General features: G+C 47.2%; 1 protein-coding gene across 10 annotated transcripts in view; it reads right to left on the reverse strand.

Annotated features, from left to right (window-relative positions):
* Positions 1–1,572: 1,572 nt before the first annotated feature.
* SRRM1 (serine and arginine repetitive matrix 1) overlaps positions 1,573–17,407 on the reverse strand; it is a 256,992-nt gene continuing 241,157 nt past the window's right edge. For 7 of the 10 annotated variants that reach the window (XM_063954154.1, XM_063954149.1, XM_063954148.1 and 4 more), the window contains 2 exons: positions 2,845–3,012; positions 1,573–2,524 (listed from right to left, as the gene is read on the reverse strand). In XM_063954154.1, the coding sequence (XP_063810224.1) occupies positions 2,420–2,524; positions 2,845–3,012 (273 nt within the window). In that variant the 3' untranslated portion in view covers positions 1,573–2,419. Of the gene's footprint in view, positions 2,598–2,810; positions 3,013–17,407 lie in introns of all 10 variants that reach the window. The other 3 variants (XM_063954151.1, XM_063954152.1, XM_063954153.1) reach the window with 3 other exon arrangements.

Consider the following 17,407-nt stretch of genomic DNA (forward strand, 5'->3'; position numbering starts at 1 on the left):
TCTTCCTTATAATCAGGATCTTTAGCAATGGACTTTCTCTCAGTAAAATAAACATGGTTCATAGTTATTGTACAGCAGCGTCACTACTTCTTCTGTACTGTGGTGCCTTTATGTTGTGCAGTACACTTCAGAGCAATGCACCCAAGGAACATGAAAACCACCCATGGGGAATCCTTCCTTAGACCCATTAGGTAAGGTCTGGTGCTTGTGAAAACATTTGTCTACAGGTCACAGAAATAGTCCAGTGATTTCTCTTTAAAGTACAGTAATACTGTTTTTCCTAGCTTATCATAGAAATGTAATTATTTGTTGGCCATGCATTCTATGTAGGAATGTGTCTCTGTTCTGGCAGCATTGGAGAGAACATTGCTGCAGAATCTGGATGATTATCTGAGTTCGCCATTTCCAGATGAAATTGATGAGATAGTATGGAAGACGTTACAGTTTCCAACCGTAAATGGTGAGGATATGACTTTAGCAGACTGCAACCTCTTGCCGAAGCTTCATATTGTCAAGGTAAAAATAAATGTTGGAAAATCAGTGCTTTGGTAGACTGAGGCTGTCTGTTACTATACACGTCATGCTTACTTATTTCTTACTTGTTTTACTGTTGTGCAGGTGGTTACCACAAAATACAAAAATTTTGACATCCCAGAATCCATGACCGGGATCTGGAGATATCTGAGCAATGCATACTGCAGTGATGAATTCACCAACACTTGTCCAGGAGATCGGGAGATAGAAATAGCATATGCAGATGTAGCCAAAAGGCTCACCAAGTAAACCTTTGCACTGAACACCACATGAGGCCTTAATTTTCAGAATCTACAGTATCTTGTAGGACAAAACCTCTATTTTTTTTTTTCTCCACCAGACTTCAGTAAAGCCAAGACACAGTCTTAAACTTCCTCGGCCATCAAGATTTTAAGCAACGTAAGCTTATCCTTGGCATAGACCGAGGACTTGCTCATAAATCTTTGAGGCAAAGACAAACACTATATGAGCGCTGTAGGACTGCAAGCAATATACAGTTTTAGGAATTGCTGATCTAGCATAACTTTTGTTAAGACCTTGGGCCAAGTATTCAACACATGAATTAAAAAATGTTAAACTGAAAGCGGTAACTTTTTTTTTCTTTTTTACTAAAAGACCGTTTTTTTCTCTACATTATATGTAATAACCTGACATCTCAATTAAACTTCAATATCTATTTTATGTAAATGTATATTCATTAGAGAATCCTCTACCACAATTTATTTTCTTATTAATGTACCTTAGACACTTTAGGAACCTGTGCCCTCTAGTTCTAAGTATTTGAAACAAATTGTCCAGCTACATAAAGCCCCCTTCCCCCTACTACACCGTCTATTTTCTTCCTCTGTGACAGAGCAATGGGAGCATGAGGGCTTGTAGCATCCAATACTGCAGTACATACTGAAGTATATTAGTCCCATCCTATGTGTCACACAAGGAAATTATGTTGGATATCCCTTAATGAAGGGAAAAGTTGGAAATTTAAAAAATAAAGTACACAAGTAATGGTAGGACACGTGAAAACACATAAAACAGTGCTTTAAATGTAGAAATTCAACTTTGTTTAATCCACAAGCTTTACACAACTTATGTTTTCTCTTTTGCAAAAAGAAAAATACAATAGTCAGAGACCAAGTCATTTTATCTAGATTTGGAAACAGGTATCATCTGGCAGAGACAGCAGTTATGCAACTTTAGGAATGGAGGCAACAACCCAACCCCTTCAAAAAAAAAAAAAAAAAAAATTATTAAAAAAAGTGAAGTTTTCCAGTGTACCATGTTAGCTTCTCAAAAGGATACACATGTCCACAACATTGTTGAAAACAGGACGTGTGTTGAATATAGCAGACCCAGAGGTATACTGGTTTTAATGGCCTCATACACAGGTATAGAACACAATGTCACACTTATCATTGTTAACGTATTAACAGAATTGCTAAACCCAGATGCTTGGGGCTGCCCTCTCACGTAATGGTTATGCGAGTCACGTAATGGTTATGAAAATAAACAATTGTCTGTACACTTTATTAAATCTGGGAAAGTCATGGCAAGACAACAGAAAAATATTAAAAGCACAAAAAATTTTGAAAAGATTTTAACCAAATGTCAACACTGACACTACAGCATTGGGCCAATACAATAAATGTTCAAGGTTTGCAATAACAGTGGATTCCCACTAACTCATCTTACAGCTGAAACTGTTACCAATCGGCTCATCACCATATTTATTTATTTATTTATTTATTTGACGTAAGAAGCAAAACCTCAACCTAGTAACACTTGGAATACTCTAACCTTCCAAAATCATTAAGCCATCTGAAAACAGGGGGAAGGTACAACCAAAAAAAAAAAAAAAAAAAGTTCAATGTAGCACATGTGAAAAGAACTAGGACTGAGGGGAAACCTGCGCTTTCCTCATGGAACGCAGAGCCTTCTCTCGTAAATGCTTCTCCAAATCGTCCAGATTTCCTTCTCCGTCACTTTCAGTCTCCTGGTGGGGGGGAAATGTATAGGATTTTTGTTTAGGGAGGCACACGACCGGCATCAGCAGAATTTTTATTACACTGCAGCAGAAGACAGAAAAGGAGGCAGAACAGTGATTGGTGACCAAAACTAATCAACGGGGTCCTCTTCACTTCCCACCCACCAACTGATCTTGTATACAGGAGACAATATTACTTTCTGTAACAAACATGCAGAAGCAGCTTCAGATTTCAGGAATTTGGGGAAATTGCATTTCAGGGAGATAAATTGGTGATGAAATGAAGGTTACATACTGGAAGGACCGGGTAAACTATGCGCCTCCCTCACCTTCTTTTCTTCGGGGTCTGCATCGGATTGGGCTGCTTCTGGGGAAGTAGCAGCTGCAGCCTTTTCTTTCTTATGCTTTTTGTGTTTCTTGTGCTTCTTCTCTTTCTTGTGTTTTTTGTCCTTTTTCTTTTTCTTCTTCTTTCCCCCACCACCATCCTGATCTGAAGTCTACGGAGGAAAAAAATTGCAGAAAATAAAATTACAGTAGGTTTTCTGTATCACGATTAAATGTTTTATAGATCTGACATTTAATATTTGGGTACTAAAATAGGATTTTAATTACCTACCGGTAAATCCTTTTCTCGTAGTCCGTAGAGGATGCTGGGGTCCACATTAGTACCATGGGGTATAGACGGGTCCACAAGGAGCCATTGGCACTTTAAGAGTTTGAGAGTGTGGGCTGGCTCCTACCTCTATGCCCCTCCTACAAGACTCAGTCTAGAAACTGTGCCCGAGGAGACTGACATCTTCGAGAGAAGGATTTAACACAGATAGTGGCGACATTCATACCAGCTCACACATACAAGGCACATCAAGCTAACTAGCTTGAAAAGCTCAGCAACCGCTGAAAAACATTACTTACCCAGTAATAACGCAGTACATAACGAACAACAAAGTTGTACTGAACTAGATAACTGCAGGAAAACTAAGCGCTGGGCGGGCACCCAGCATCCTCTACAGACTACGAGAAAAGGATATACCGGTAGGTAATTCAAATCCTATTTTCTCTTACGTCCTAGAGGATGCTGGGGTCCACATTAGTACCATGGGGATGTACCAAAGCTCCCAGAACAGGAGGGAGAGCACGCAGGCTCCTGCAGAACTGCTTGACCAAACTTGAGGTCATCAGAGGACAAAGTATCGAACTTGTAGAACTTGGCAAACGTGTTCGACCCTGACCAAGTAACTGCTCGGCAAAGCTGTAAGGCCTAGACACCCCAGGCAGCCGCCCAGGAAGAGCCCACCTTACGAGTAGAGTGGGCCTTAACAGATTTTGGACATAGCAATTCAGCCGTAGAATAAGCATGCTGGATAGTGAACCTGATCCAGCGAGAGATCGTCTGCTTAGAAGCAGGGCACCCAATTTTCTTGGGATCACAGGACAGAGTGTCCGATTTTCTGTGACAAGCAGTCCTCTTCACATAGATCTTCAGAGCCCTTACAACATCCAAGGACTTTAAAGAAATTGAGGAGTCCGTAGCAACTGGTACCACGATAGGTTGGTCGATATGAAGTGCCGACACAACCTCCGGAAGAAACTGCCGACGTGTCCGAAGCTCAGCTCTATCTTCATGGAAAATCAAGTATGGGCTTTTACATGACAAAGCCCCCAACTCCGTGACACATCTAGCAGAAGCTAAGGCCAACAAAGTGACAGCCTCCCACGTAAGAAACTTGACCTCTACCTCTTATAGAGGCTCAAACCAGTCAGATTGGAGAAACTGCAACACCACGTTAAGATCCCATGGTGCCGTAGGCAGCACAAAGGGAGGCTGGAAGTGCAGAACCTCTTTCAAGAAAGTCTGAACCTTAGGGAGGGAAGCCAATTGTTTCTGGAAGAAAATGGATAGCGCCGAAATCTGGACCTTTACGGATCCCAACCTCAGGCCCATATCCACACCTGCTTGCAGGAAGAGGAGAAACCGTCTCAGTTGAAACTCCACCGAAGGAAACTTCTCGGACTCACACCAAGACACATTTTTTCCAAATACGATGGTAATGTTTAGACGTTACTCCTTTCCTAGCCTGTATCAGGGTAGGAACAAACGCCCTTCCGAGCTAGTATCAGGCGTTCAACCTCCATGCCGTCAAATGTAGCCATGGTGAGTCTTGATAGGCGAAGGGCCCCTGCTGCAGGAGGTCCTCTCAAAGAGGAAGAGGCCTCGGCTCTTCTCGTAGTAGATCCAGAAGGTCCGCGTACCAAGCCCTTCTCGGCCAGTCTGGAGCAATGAGGATCACTTGAACCCTTATTCTCCTTATGAGCTTTAGGATTCTTGGAATGAGTGGGAGCGGTGGAAACACGTACTCCGACTAGAACACCCACGGAGACACCAGGGCGTCCACTGCCACTGTCTGTGGGTCCCTCGACCTGGAACAATAATGCCGAAGCTTCTTATTGAGATGAGAGGCCATCATGTCTATTTGGGGTAATCCCCAAAGGTCTGTTATTTCCTAGAACACCTCTGGAAGGAGACCCCACTCCCCTGGATGGAGATCGTGTCTGCTGAGGAAGTCTGCTTCCCAGTTGTCCACTCCCGGAATGAAGATTGCTGACAGCGCCAACACGTGTTTTTCTGTCCAGAGGAGGATTCTTGCCACCTCTAACATTACAGCTCTGCTCTTCGTTCCACCCTGTCTGTTTATGTAAGCCACTGTTACATTGTCCGACTGCACTTGAATGGCTCGATTTTTTAGAACATGGGTTTCCTGAAAAAGACCATTGTAAACTGCTCTTAATTCCAGAATGTTGATCGGTAGCCCGACCTCCAGAATTGACCACCTTACTTGGAAGGTCTCCCCTTGAGTGACTGCGCCCCAGCCCCGGATGCTTGCATCCGTGGTTAGAAGGATCCAGTCCTGAATCCCGAACCTGCGGCCCTCCAGAAGGCGAGTTAATTGGAGCCACCAAAGTAGTGAAATCCTGGCTTTTGGCACAGACGAATTCTCAGGTGCATGCAGATGAGATCCTGACCACTTGTCCAGGAGATCCAGCAGGAAAAACCTAGCATGAATCCTTCCGTACTGGAGGGCCTCGTAAGAGGCCACCATCTTCCCCAGAAGGCAACTGCAGTGATGTACAGACACCCGGGAACTTTTTAGGACATCCCAGACCGATGTTTGCATCACCAACGCTTTTTCTCATGGAAGAAACACCCTCAACAATTCCGTGTTGAGGATCAATCCCAGAAAGGACAACCTCCTGGATGGTTCCAACGTGATTTTGGAATGTTCAGAATCCAAACGTGGACTGAGTAGATGGGTCGTGAGAGCCATCACCCACAACAGCTTCTCCTTGGACGATGCCTTTATCAGCAGAACGTCCAGATATGGAATCATGTTTACCCCTTGTGTGCGAAGGAGAACCGTCATCCTTGCCATCACCTTGGTGAATACCCTCGGTGCTGTGGAGAAGCCGAATGGCAGGTCCTGGAACTGGAAATTACAGTTCAACAGAGCGAATCGGAGAATTGCTTGACGCAGCGGCCAACACAGAATGTGGGGTTATGCATCCTCGATATCCAGGGATACCAGGAAAACCCCTTCTCCTGATATTACTGCCCTTAGAGACTCCATTTTGAACTTGCACTCCCTCAGAAAGGTTTTTTTAGGTTCAGAATGGATCTGACCGAACCATCCGGTTTCGGTATATGAAAAAGTTTCGAATAGAAACCTTTGTTTTGCATTATGAGGTGGTACTGGCACAAGAACCTGTGCCTCCACCAAAGTCTGGACGGCGTCTTGCCGGACAGTCCTGTCTGCCAGCAGAGCTGGCAGGCCTGAATTGAAAACGGTGAGGCAAGAAATGAAATACCAGCCTGTATCCCTGGGACACAATATATTGCACCCAGGGATCCAGGCCAGACGACACCCAGACATGACTGAAACGTCTGAGCTGCGCTCCCACCGGGGCGTGCAGTCCACTGTCATGCGGAGGACTTCAGTGCACCTGAAGCAGGCTTCTGTTCCCAGGAACCTGCAGCAGCAGGTTTTCTTGGGCCTACCTCCCCGAAAGGAGGCGTTGGATGGCCTGGCTTCTCTGGTTTGGCAGCCCCACAGGGCTGTGATGCAGTTGAAGAAAAGGGTTTCTTCGGAGCAGGCGTAGCTGAGGGAAGAAAAGGTGACTTACCCACTGCAGCCATGGAGATCCATGCATCTAGCGCTTCCCCAAAGAGAGCCTGACCTGTGTAGGGTAGGGTCTCCACACTTATCCTGGATTCTTCGTCGGCAGACCACTGACGTAGCCACAGTCCACAACAAGCTGGCACAGACATGGAAGAAATTCCTGCAGACATGGAACCCAGGTCCTTCATGGATTCAGCCAGAAAACCTGCCGAACCCTGAATGTTACGCAAAACAATTTAACATAATTTTTGTTAATTTTATCCAAATCCTCAAGTAACGTGCCTGACCACTTTACTAAGGACTTGGCAATGCATGTACTGGCAATAGTGGAACTTGACATCGCCTCTGTAGCCCTGCACACTGATCTGAGCGTATTATCAATCTAATGGTCAGCCGGCTGCAATACCGGTCGGGTTTACCACTCAGTCCTATCCTCCACAGGGAAAGGAAAAACCACCTGGATCCTCTTAGGGATCTGGAATTTTTCGCAGGATTAACCCATGTCGTTTCAAACATAGCATATAAAGCCTTTGACGCAGGGAAGGTTAGCGAGGTTCCCTTATCAGTGAAGGAAGCCTCCTCAACCTGCTCAGGCGTTGTATCAGAAAACAGGATTTTGGTACTTACCAGGTAAATCCTTTTCTTTGAATCCATAGGGGGCACTGGAGTACTCTTGGGATATGGACGACTTCCGCAGGAACAAGGCACTGAATAATTAAATTTAGAACTCTCCTCCCCTCCATATCCCAGAGTACCTCAGTGTTTTTTACTGAGCCGAACAGGAGCTATAGAGAGGTTGACAATGGAGAATTACATATAACATAACGGACAACAATAAAGTTGACACATAACGTGACTGACAACTAAACAGTTGGCACTATAATCGCTAGAACTTGAAACTTTGAACCAGTCGGTGAGAATGTGTTACCCTAAGATCCCCTGAATTTACCACAAACCAGATCAAACTGCTCTGGGTGGGCGTCCAGTGCCCCCTAAGGATTCAAAGAAAAGGATTTACCTGGTAAGTACCAAAATCCTATTTTCTTTTTCATCCACTAGGGGTCACTGGAGTACTCTTGGGACGTACCAAAGCTTCCCCCATGGGCGGGAGAGCAGTCTGGCACCTGTAACACTAGGCGGCCAAAGCTAGATGCTGATGCCGCAAACGTATCAAATTTGTAAAAGCGCACAAACGTGTGCACTGATGACCACGTAGCCGCCCGGCAAAGCTGCGTCGTAGAAGCCCCACGACCAGCTGCCCACAAAGTTCCTACAGAACGTGTGGAATGAGCTGTTACTGATGTAGGCGGCTGTAACCTCGCATGAAGGTAAGCCTGACGTATGGTCAGTTTAATCCATCTGGATAAGGTCTGCTTAGAAGCTGGCCAACCCCTCTTGGCAGCATCATAGAGAACAAACAACGTATCCGTCTTACGAACTGTAGACGTTCGGGATACATAAACGCGTAATGCGCGTACTACATCCAAGGTTCCAGAATTTCCTGTCAACACAGGAACTACTATTGGTTGATTGATGTGAAAAGATGACACCACCTTTGGTAAGAAAGCGGGATTCGTCCGAAGTTCCGCTCTGTCATCATGAAACACCAAATACGGTGGCTTGCATGACAAGGCACCCAAATCTGAAACATGCCTCGCCGAAGCCAAGGCTAGTAGAAAAATTGTTTTCCAAGTGAGAAACTTAAAATCCACTTGTTGTAAGGGTTCAAAATATGAAGACTAAAATCTAAAACCAGATTCAAGTCCCATGGCGCTATAGGTGGAATGAATGGAAGCTGTACTCTGAGGACACCTTGCAGAAAAGTGTGTACCGACGGCAATAAAGACAATCGCCTTTGAAAGTAATCTATATATGCACGCCAAATTCTGTAATAATGAGCTGCAGTAACCGGCTTCCTAGCTCGTAACATGGTTGGTATAACAGATTCTGGAATGCCCTCTCTTCTTAAAAGGGCGGTCTCAACAGCCACCCCATCAAACGCAGCCGCGCTGATCAAATCTGTGAAGTTGCTGATTATCTATGTACAGCTTCTACGGACGTCTGTCAGCTCACTTCTCGCCTTTCATCCTCGCTAGTTACAGCACGACGAGCACTCTGGCTGCGGTCTTGGCAAGCGGAGGTCAAAAAAGGTATAGAGGCGTTACCTTACGGTGGCAAGAAGTTGTTTGGTAATGAATTGGACAAATGGATTTCTGAGGACACGGGAGGAAAGTCTGTTTTCTTACCATTGCCTCCAACAGTACCTAGACGGAGATACTCTGGACCTGCGTTCAAATCCTTTAGACCTCAGTCCTTTCGCGGGCGTGGCAGAGGAACAGCCACGCCTGATAGACGAGGTCGAGGACGTGGTTTCCAACAGACCAACACCAATCGTCAGGACGCTAAGGTCACTGACAAGCCATTGGCATGACGGGCTCCCAGCCCATCTCGGATCTCCAATTGTGGGAGCACGCCTTCAGACGTTCCAGTTGGCGTGGCTCCAGACGTCCACAGATGGGTGGATCCGCATTTTAGTGTTAAAAGGTTACAAAGTAGAGTTCGAATGTCTCCCGCCACTGCGGTTTTTCAAGACAGGACTGCCTGTGTCGGACGATAAGAGGGCGGTTCTGCAGATTGCCATTCAGCCTCTGCTGGATGCAGCAGTTTTGATTCCGGTCCCTGTACACCAACAAGGTCAGGGTTATTATTCCAGTCTGTGGTACCAAAGCCGGATGGCTCGGTCAGGCCAATATTGAACTTAAAGGGTCTCAATCGGTACGTCACTTACTACAGATTCAAGACGGAATCTCTGCGGTCAGTAATTGCAAGTCTACACGCCAGTAGCTGCTTGTAAGCAGCTTCCACTATCCCGGACCCACGCCGATTGGAAGGGGGGTAGGGATGTGGAAAAATGTGTAAAAGAAAAAATAAATGACAGTGTCCTTGGTCTGGCACTCCTTCCCCCCACAGGGTATTGGCTCCGGTGCCCTCCTTAAGCAAACAAGCTCAGTAGATAGAAGATGGAAGGCAGCACTCAGGAGACTTACTTGAGAAAGTAGAAAACGTGCTTTTAATAGGTGACGTTTCGGGAGACGCACTCCCTTCTTCAAGACACAGCAATACACAGAAAAAATAAATAAATAAGATTTTACTCACCGGTAAATCTATTTCTCGTAGTCCGTAGTGGATGCTGGGAACTCCGTAAGGACCATGGGGAATAGACTGGCTCCGCAGGAGACTGGGCACTCTAAAAGAAAGATTAGGTACTATCTGGTGTGCACTGGCTCCTCCCTCTATGACCCTCCTCCAGACCTCAGTTAGGATACTGTGCCCGGAAGAGCTGACACAATAAGGAAGGATTTTGAATCCCGGGTAAGACTCATACCAGCCACACCAATCACACCGTATAACTCGTGATACTACACCCAGTTAACAGTATGAAATATAACTGAGCCTCTCAACAGATGGCTCAACAATAACCCTTAGTTAGGCAATAACTACATACAAGTATTGCAGACAATCCGCACTTGGGATGGGCGCCCAGCATCCACTACGGACTACGAGAAATAGATTTACCGGTGAGTAAAATCTTATTTTCTCTGACGTCCTAGTGGATGCTGGGAACTCCGTAAGGACCATGGGGATTATACCAAAGCTCCCAAACGGGCGGGAGAGTGCGGATGACTCTGCAGCACCGAATGAGAGAACTCAAGGTCCTCCTCAGCCAGGGTATCAATTTTGTAGAATTTAGCAAACGTGTTTGCCCCTGACCAAGTTGCAGCTCGGCAAAATTGTAAAGCCGAGACCCCTCGGGCAGCCGCCCAAGATGAGCCCACTTTCCTCGTGGAATGGGCTTTTACTGATTTAGGATGCGGCAATCCAGCCGCAGAATGCTCCAGCTGAATTGTGCTACAAATTCAGCGAGCAATAGTCTGCTTAGAAGCAGGAGCACCTATTTTGTTGGGTGCCTACAGGATAAAAAGCGAGTCAGTTTTCCTGACTCCAGCAGTCCTGGAAATATAAATTTTTAAGGCCCTGACAACGTCCAGTAACTTGGAATCTTCCAAGTCCCTAGTAGCCGCAGGCACTACAATAGGTTGGTTCAAGTGAAAAGCTGATACCACCCACCTTAGGGAGAAACTGGGGACGAGTCCTCAATTCTGCTCTATCCATATGGAAAATCAGATAAGGGCTTTTACATGACAAAGCCGCCAATTCTGACACACGCCTGGCCGAAGCCAAGGCCAATAACATGACCACTTTCCACGTGAGATATTTCAAATCCACAGTTTTAAGTGGCTCAAACCAATGTGATTTTAAGAAACTCAACACCACGTTGAGATCCCAAGGTGCCACAGGAGGCACAAAAGGGAGCTGAATATGTAGCACTCCCTTTACAAATGTCTGAACTCCAGGCAGTGAAGCCAGTTCTTTCTGGAAGAAAATCGACAGAGCCGAAATCTGGACCTTAATGGAACCCAATTTTAGGCCCATAGTCACCCCTGACTGTAGGAAGTGCAGAAAACGACCCAGCTGAAATTCCTCTGTTGGGGCCTTCCTGGCCTCACACCACGCAACATATTTTCGCCAAATACGGTGATAATGGTTTGCGGTTACTTCTTTCCTGGCTTTTATCAGCGTACGAATGACTTCTTCCGGAATGCCCTTTTCCTTTAGGATCCGGAATTCAACCGCCATGCCGTCAAACGCAGCCACGGTAAGTCTTGGAACAGACAGGGCCCCTGCTGTAGCAGATCCTGTCTGAGCGGTAGAGGCCATGGGTCCTCTGATATCATTTCTTGAAGTTCTGGGTACCAAGCTCTTCTTGGCCCATCCGGAACCACGAGTATCGTTCTTACTCCTCGTTTTCTTATTATTCTCAGTACCTTTGGTATGAGAGGCAGAGGAGGGAATACATAAACCGACTGGTACACCCACGGTGTCACTAGAGCGTCCACAGCTATTAACTGAGGGTCCCTTGACCTGGCGCAATATCTAGTTTTTTGTTTAGGCGGGACGCCATCATGTCCACCTGTGGCCTTTCCCAACGGTTTACCAACAGTTGGAAGACTTCTGGATGAAGTCCCCACTCTCCCGGGTGTAGGTCGTGTCTGCTGAGGAAGTCTGCTTCCCAGTTGTCCACTCCCGGAATGAACACTGCTGACAGTGCTAAGACGTGATTTTCCGCCCATCGGAGAATCCTTGTGGCTTCTGCCATCGCCATCCTGCTTCTTGTGCCGCCCTGTCGGTTTACATGGGCGACTGCCGTGATGTTGTCTGATTGGATCAGTACCGGCTGATTTTGAAGCAGAGGCCTTGCCAGACTTAGGGCATTGTAAATGTCCCTCAGTTCTAGAATATTTATGTGTAGGGACGACTCCTGACTTGACCAAAGTCCTTGGAAATTTCTTCCCTGTGTGACTGCCCCCCAGCCTCGAAGGCTGGCATCCGTGGTTACCAGGACCCAGTCCTGTATGCCGAATCTGCGGCCCTCTTGAAGATGAGCACTCTGCAGCCACCACAGTAGAGATACCCTGGTCCTTGGAGACAGGGTTATCAGCCGATGCATCTGAAGATGCGATCCCGACCACTTGTCCAAGAGGTCCCACTGAAAGGTTCTTGCATGGAACCTGCCGAATGGAATTTTGCTTCGTAAGAAGTTACCATTTTTCCCAGGACTCCTGTGCAGTGATGCACCGATACCTGTTTTGGTTTCAGGAGGTCTCTGACTAGAGATGACAGCTCCTTGGCTTTCTCCTGCGGGAGAAACACTTTTTTCTGTTCTGTGTCCAGAACCATCCCCAGGAACAGTAGGCGTGTGGTAGGAACCAGCTGTGACTTTGGAATGTATAGAATCCATCCGTGCTGTTGTAGCACTTCCCGAGATAGTGCTACTCCGACCAACAACTGCTCCTTGGACCTCGCCTTTATAAAGGAGATCGTCCAAGTACGGGATAATTAAAACTCCCTTTTTTCGAAGGAGTATCATCATTTCTGCCATTACCTTGGTAAAGACCCTCGGTGCCGTGGACAGTCCAAACGGCAGTGTTTGGAATTGGTAATGGCAATCCTGTACCACAAATCTGAGGTACTCCTGGTGAGGATGGTAAATGGGGACATGTAGGTAAGCATCCTTGATGTCCAGGGATACCATGTAATCCCCCTCGTCCAGGCTTGCAATAACCGCCCAGAGCGATTCCATCTTGAACTTGAATTTTTTTATGTATGTGTTCAAGGATTTCAAATTTAAAATGGGTCTCACCGAACCGTCCGGTTTCTGTACCACAAACAGTGTGGAATAGTAACCCCGTCATTGTTGAAGTAGGGGCACTTTGACTATCACCTGCTGGGAATACAGCTTGTGAATTGCCTCTAGCACAGCCTCCCTGCCTGAGGGAGTTGTCGGCAAGGCAGATTTGAGGAAACGGCGGGGGGGGGGGGGGGGGGGGGAGACGCCTCGAATTCCAGCTTGTACCCCTGAGATACTACTTGAAGGATCCAGGGATCCACCTGTGAGCGAGCCCACTGATCGCTGACATTTTTGAGGCGGCCCCCAACCGTACCTGGCTACGCCTGTGGAGCCCCCGCATCATGCGGTGGACTCAGAGGAAGCGGGGGAAGAATTTTGATTCTGGGAACTGGCTGACTGGTGCAGCTTTTTCCCTCTTCCCTCGTCTCTGTGCAGAAAGGAAGCGCCTTTGACCCGCTTGCTTTTCTGAAGCCGAAAGGACTGTACCTAATAATACAGTGCTTTCTTAGGCTGTGAGGAAACCTGAGGTAAAAAATTTTCTTCCCAGCTGTTGCTGTGGATACGAGGTCCCAGAGACCATCCCCAAACAATTCCTCACCCTTATAAGGCTCTATGTGCCTTTTAAAGTCAGCATCACCTGTCCAGTGTCGGGTCTCTAATACCCTCCTGACAGAATGGACATTGCATTAATTCTGGATGCCAGCCGGCAAAATATCCCTCTGTGCATCCCTCATATATAAGACGACGTCTTATGTTCGCAAAATAGTATCCCTGTTTGACAGGGTTACAGACCACGCTGCAGCAGCACTATCTGCAGGTCTCAGTCTAGTACCTGAGTGTGTAAATACAGACTTCAGGATAGCCTCCTGCTTTTTATCAGCAGGTACCTTCAAAGTGGCCGTATCCTAAGACGGCAGTGCCACCTTTTTTGACAAACGTGTGAGCGCCTTATCCACCCCCTAGGAGATATCTCCCAGCGTAACTTATCCTCTGGCGGGAAAGGGTACGCCAGCAGTAACTTTTTTAGAAATTACCAGTTTCTTATCGGGGGAACCCACGCTTTTTCACACTTCATTCACTCATTTGATGGGGGAACAAAACACTGCCTGCTTTTTCTCCCCAAACATAAAACCCTTTTTTAGTGGTACTTGGGTTAATGTCAGAAATGTGTAACACATTTTTTATTGCCGGGATCATGTAACGGATGTTCCTAGTGGATTGTGTATATGTCTCAACCTCGTCGACACTGGAGTCAGACTCCGTGTCGACATCTGTGTCTGCCATCTGAGGGAGCGGGCGTTTTTGAGCCCCTGATGGCCTTTGAGACGCCTGGGCAGGCGCGGGCTGAGAAGCCGGCTGTCCCATAGCTGTTACGTCATCCAGCCTTTTATGTAAGGAGTTGACACTGTCGGTTTATACCTTCCACCTATCCATCCACTCTGGTGTCGGCCCCACAGGGGGCGACATCAGATTTATCGGCATCTGCTCTGCCATCACATAAGCCTCCTCATCAAACGTGTCGACACAGCCGTACCGACACACCGCACACACACACACACACACACACACACACACACACACACACACACACACACAGGGAATGCTCTGACTGAGGACAGGACACCACACAGCCCTTTGGGGAGACAGAGAGAGAGTATGCCAGCACACACCAGAGCGCTATATAATTTTGGGATTTACACTATATTGAGTGAATTTTTCCCAATAGCTGCTTGTATATACAATATTGCGCCTAAATTTTGTGCCCCCCCCCCCTCTCTTTTTAACCCTTTGAGCCTGAAAACTACAGGGGAGAGCCTGGGGAGCTGTCTTCCAACTGCACTGTGAAGAGAAAATGGCGCCAGTGTGCTGAGGGAGAATCCCCGCCCCTTTTCCAACTGACTTTCTCCCGCTTTTTCTGGAATACTGCCAGGGGTAATTTTACATCTATATAGCCTCTAGGACTATATATGATGTAGATTTGCCAGCCAAGGTGTCATATATTGCCCTCAGGGCGCCCCCCCCCCCCCAGCGCCCTGCACCCTCAGTGACCGGAGTGTGAAGTGTGCATGAGGAGCAATGGCGCACAGCTGCAGTGCTGTGCGCTACCTTGGTGAAGACCGAAGTCTTCTGCCGTCGATTTTCCGGACCTCTTCTTGCTTCTGGCTCTGTAAGGGGGACGGCGGCGCGGCTCCGGGAACGAACACCAAGGCCAGTTCCATGCGGTCGATCCCTCTGGAGCTAATGGTGTCCAGTAGCCTAAGAAGCCCAAGCTAGCTGCAAGCAGGTAGGTTCGCTTCTTCTCCCCTTAGTCCCTCGATGCAGTGAGCCTGTTGCCAGCAGGTCTCACTGTAAAATAAAAAACCTAAAATAAACTTTCTTTCTAGGAGCTCAGGAGAGCCCCTAGTGTGCATCCAGCTCAGCCGGGCACAGAAATCTAACTAAGGTCTGGAGGAGGGTCATAGTGGGAGGAGCCAGTGCACACCAGATAGTACCTAATCTTTCTTTTAGAGTGCCCAGTCTCCTGCGGAGCCCGTCTATTCCCCATGGTCCTTACGGAGTTCCCAGCATCCACTAGGACGTCAGAGAAATAAGATTTTACTCACTGGTACATCTATTTCTCGTAGTCCGTAGTGGATGCTGGGAACTCCGTAAGGACCATGGGGAATAGACGGGCTCCGCAGGAGACTGGGCACTCTAGAAGAAAGATTTGGTACTATCTGGTGTGCACTGGCTCCTCCCTCTATGCCCCTCCTCCAGACCTCAGTTAGGATACTGTGCCCGGAAGAGCTGACACAATAAGGAAGGATTTTGAATCCCGGGTAAGACTCATACCAGCCACACCAATCACACCGTATAACTCGTGATACTATACCCAGTTAACAGTATGAAATATAACTGAGCCTCTCAACAGATGGCTCAACAATAACCCTTTAGTTAGGCAATAACTATATACAAGTATTGCAGACAATCCGCACTTGGGATGGGCGCCCAGCATCCACTACGGACTACGAGAAATAGATTTACCGGTGAGTAAAATCTTATTTTCTCTGACGTCCTAGTGGATGCTGGGAACTCCGTAAGGACCATGGGGATTATACCAAAGCTCCCAAACGGGCGGGAGAGTGCGGATGACTCTGCAGCACCGAATGAGAGGACTCAAGGTCCTCCTCAGCCAGGGTATCAAATTTGTAGAATTTTGCAAACGTGTTTACCCCTGACCAAGCAGCAGCTCGGCAAAGTTGTAAAGCCGAGACCCCTCGGGCAGCCGCCCAAGATGAGCCCACCTTCCTTGTGGAATGGGCCTTCACTGATTTAGGATGCGGCAATCCAGCCGCAGAATGCGCCATCTGAATTGTGCTACAAATCCAGCGAGCAATAGTCTGCTTAGAAGCAGGAGCACCTATTTTGTTGGGTGCCTACAGGATAAAAAGCGAGTCAGTTTTCCTGACTCCCGCCGTCCTGTTAACATAAATTTTCAAGGCCCTGACTACGTCCAGTAACTTGGAATCTTCCAAGTCCCTAGTAGCCGCAGGCACTACAATAGGTTGGTTCAAGTGAAAAGCTGATACCACCTTAGGGAGAAACTGGGGACGAGTCCTCAATTCTGCCCTATCCATATGGAAAATCAGATAAGGGCTTTTACATGACAAAGCCGCCAATTCTGACACACGTCTGGCCGAAGCCAAGGCCAATAACATGACCACTTTCCACGTGAGATATTTCAAATCCACAGTTTTAAGTGGCTCAAACCAATGTGATTTCAGGAAACTCAACACCACATTGAGATCCCAAGGTGCCACAGGAGGCACAAAAGGGGGCTGAATATGAAGCACTCCCTTTACAAAAGTCTGAACTTCAGGCAGTGAAGCCAGTTCTTTCTGAAAGAAAATCGACAGAGCCGAAATCTGGACCTTAATGGAACCCAATTTTAGGCCCATAGTCACTCCCGACTGTAGGAAGTGCAGAAAACGACCCAGCTGAAATTCCTCTGTAGGGGCCTTCCTGGCCTCACACCACGCAACATATTTCCGCCAAATACGGTGATAATGGTTTGCGGTTACTTCTTTCCTGGCTCTTATCAGCGTAGGAATGACTTCCTCCGGAATGCCCTTTTCCTTTAGGATCCGGAATTCAACCGCCATGCCGTCAAATGCAGCCGCGGTAAGTCTTGGAACAGACAGGGCCCCTGCTGTAGCAGAACCTGTCTGAGCGGTAGAGGCCATGGGTCCTCTGATATTATTTCTTGAAGTTCTGGGTACCAAGCTCTTCTTGGCCAATCCGGAACCACGAGTATCGTTCTTACTCCTCGCCTTCTTATTATTCTCAGTACCTTTGGTATGAGAGGCAGAGGAGGGAACACATAAACCGACTGGTACACCCACGGTGTCACTAGAGCGTCCACAGCTATCGCCTGAGGGTCCCTTGACCTGGCGCAATATCTCTTTAGCTTTTTGTTGAGGCGGGACTTCT

The sequence above is a fragment of the Pseudophryne corroboree genome, chromosome 2 (assembly GCF_028390025.1).
Source record: "Pseudophryne corroboree isolate aPseCor3 chromosome 2, aPseCor3.hap2, whole genome shotgun sequence".
Classification (NCBI taxonomy): Eukaryota; Metazoa; Chordata; class Amphibia; order Anura; family Myobatrachidae; genus Pseudophryne; species Pseudophryne corroboree.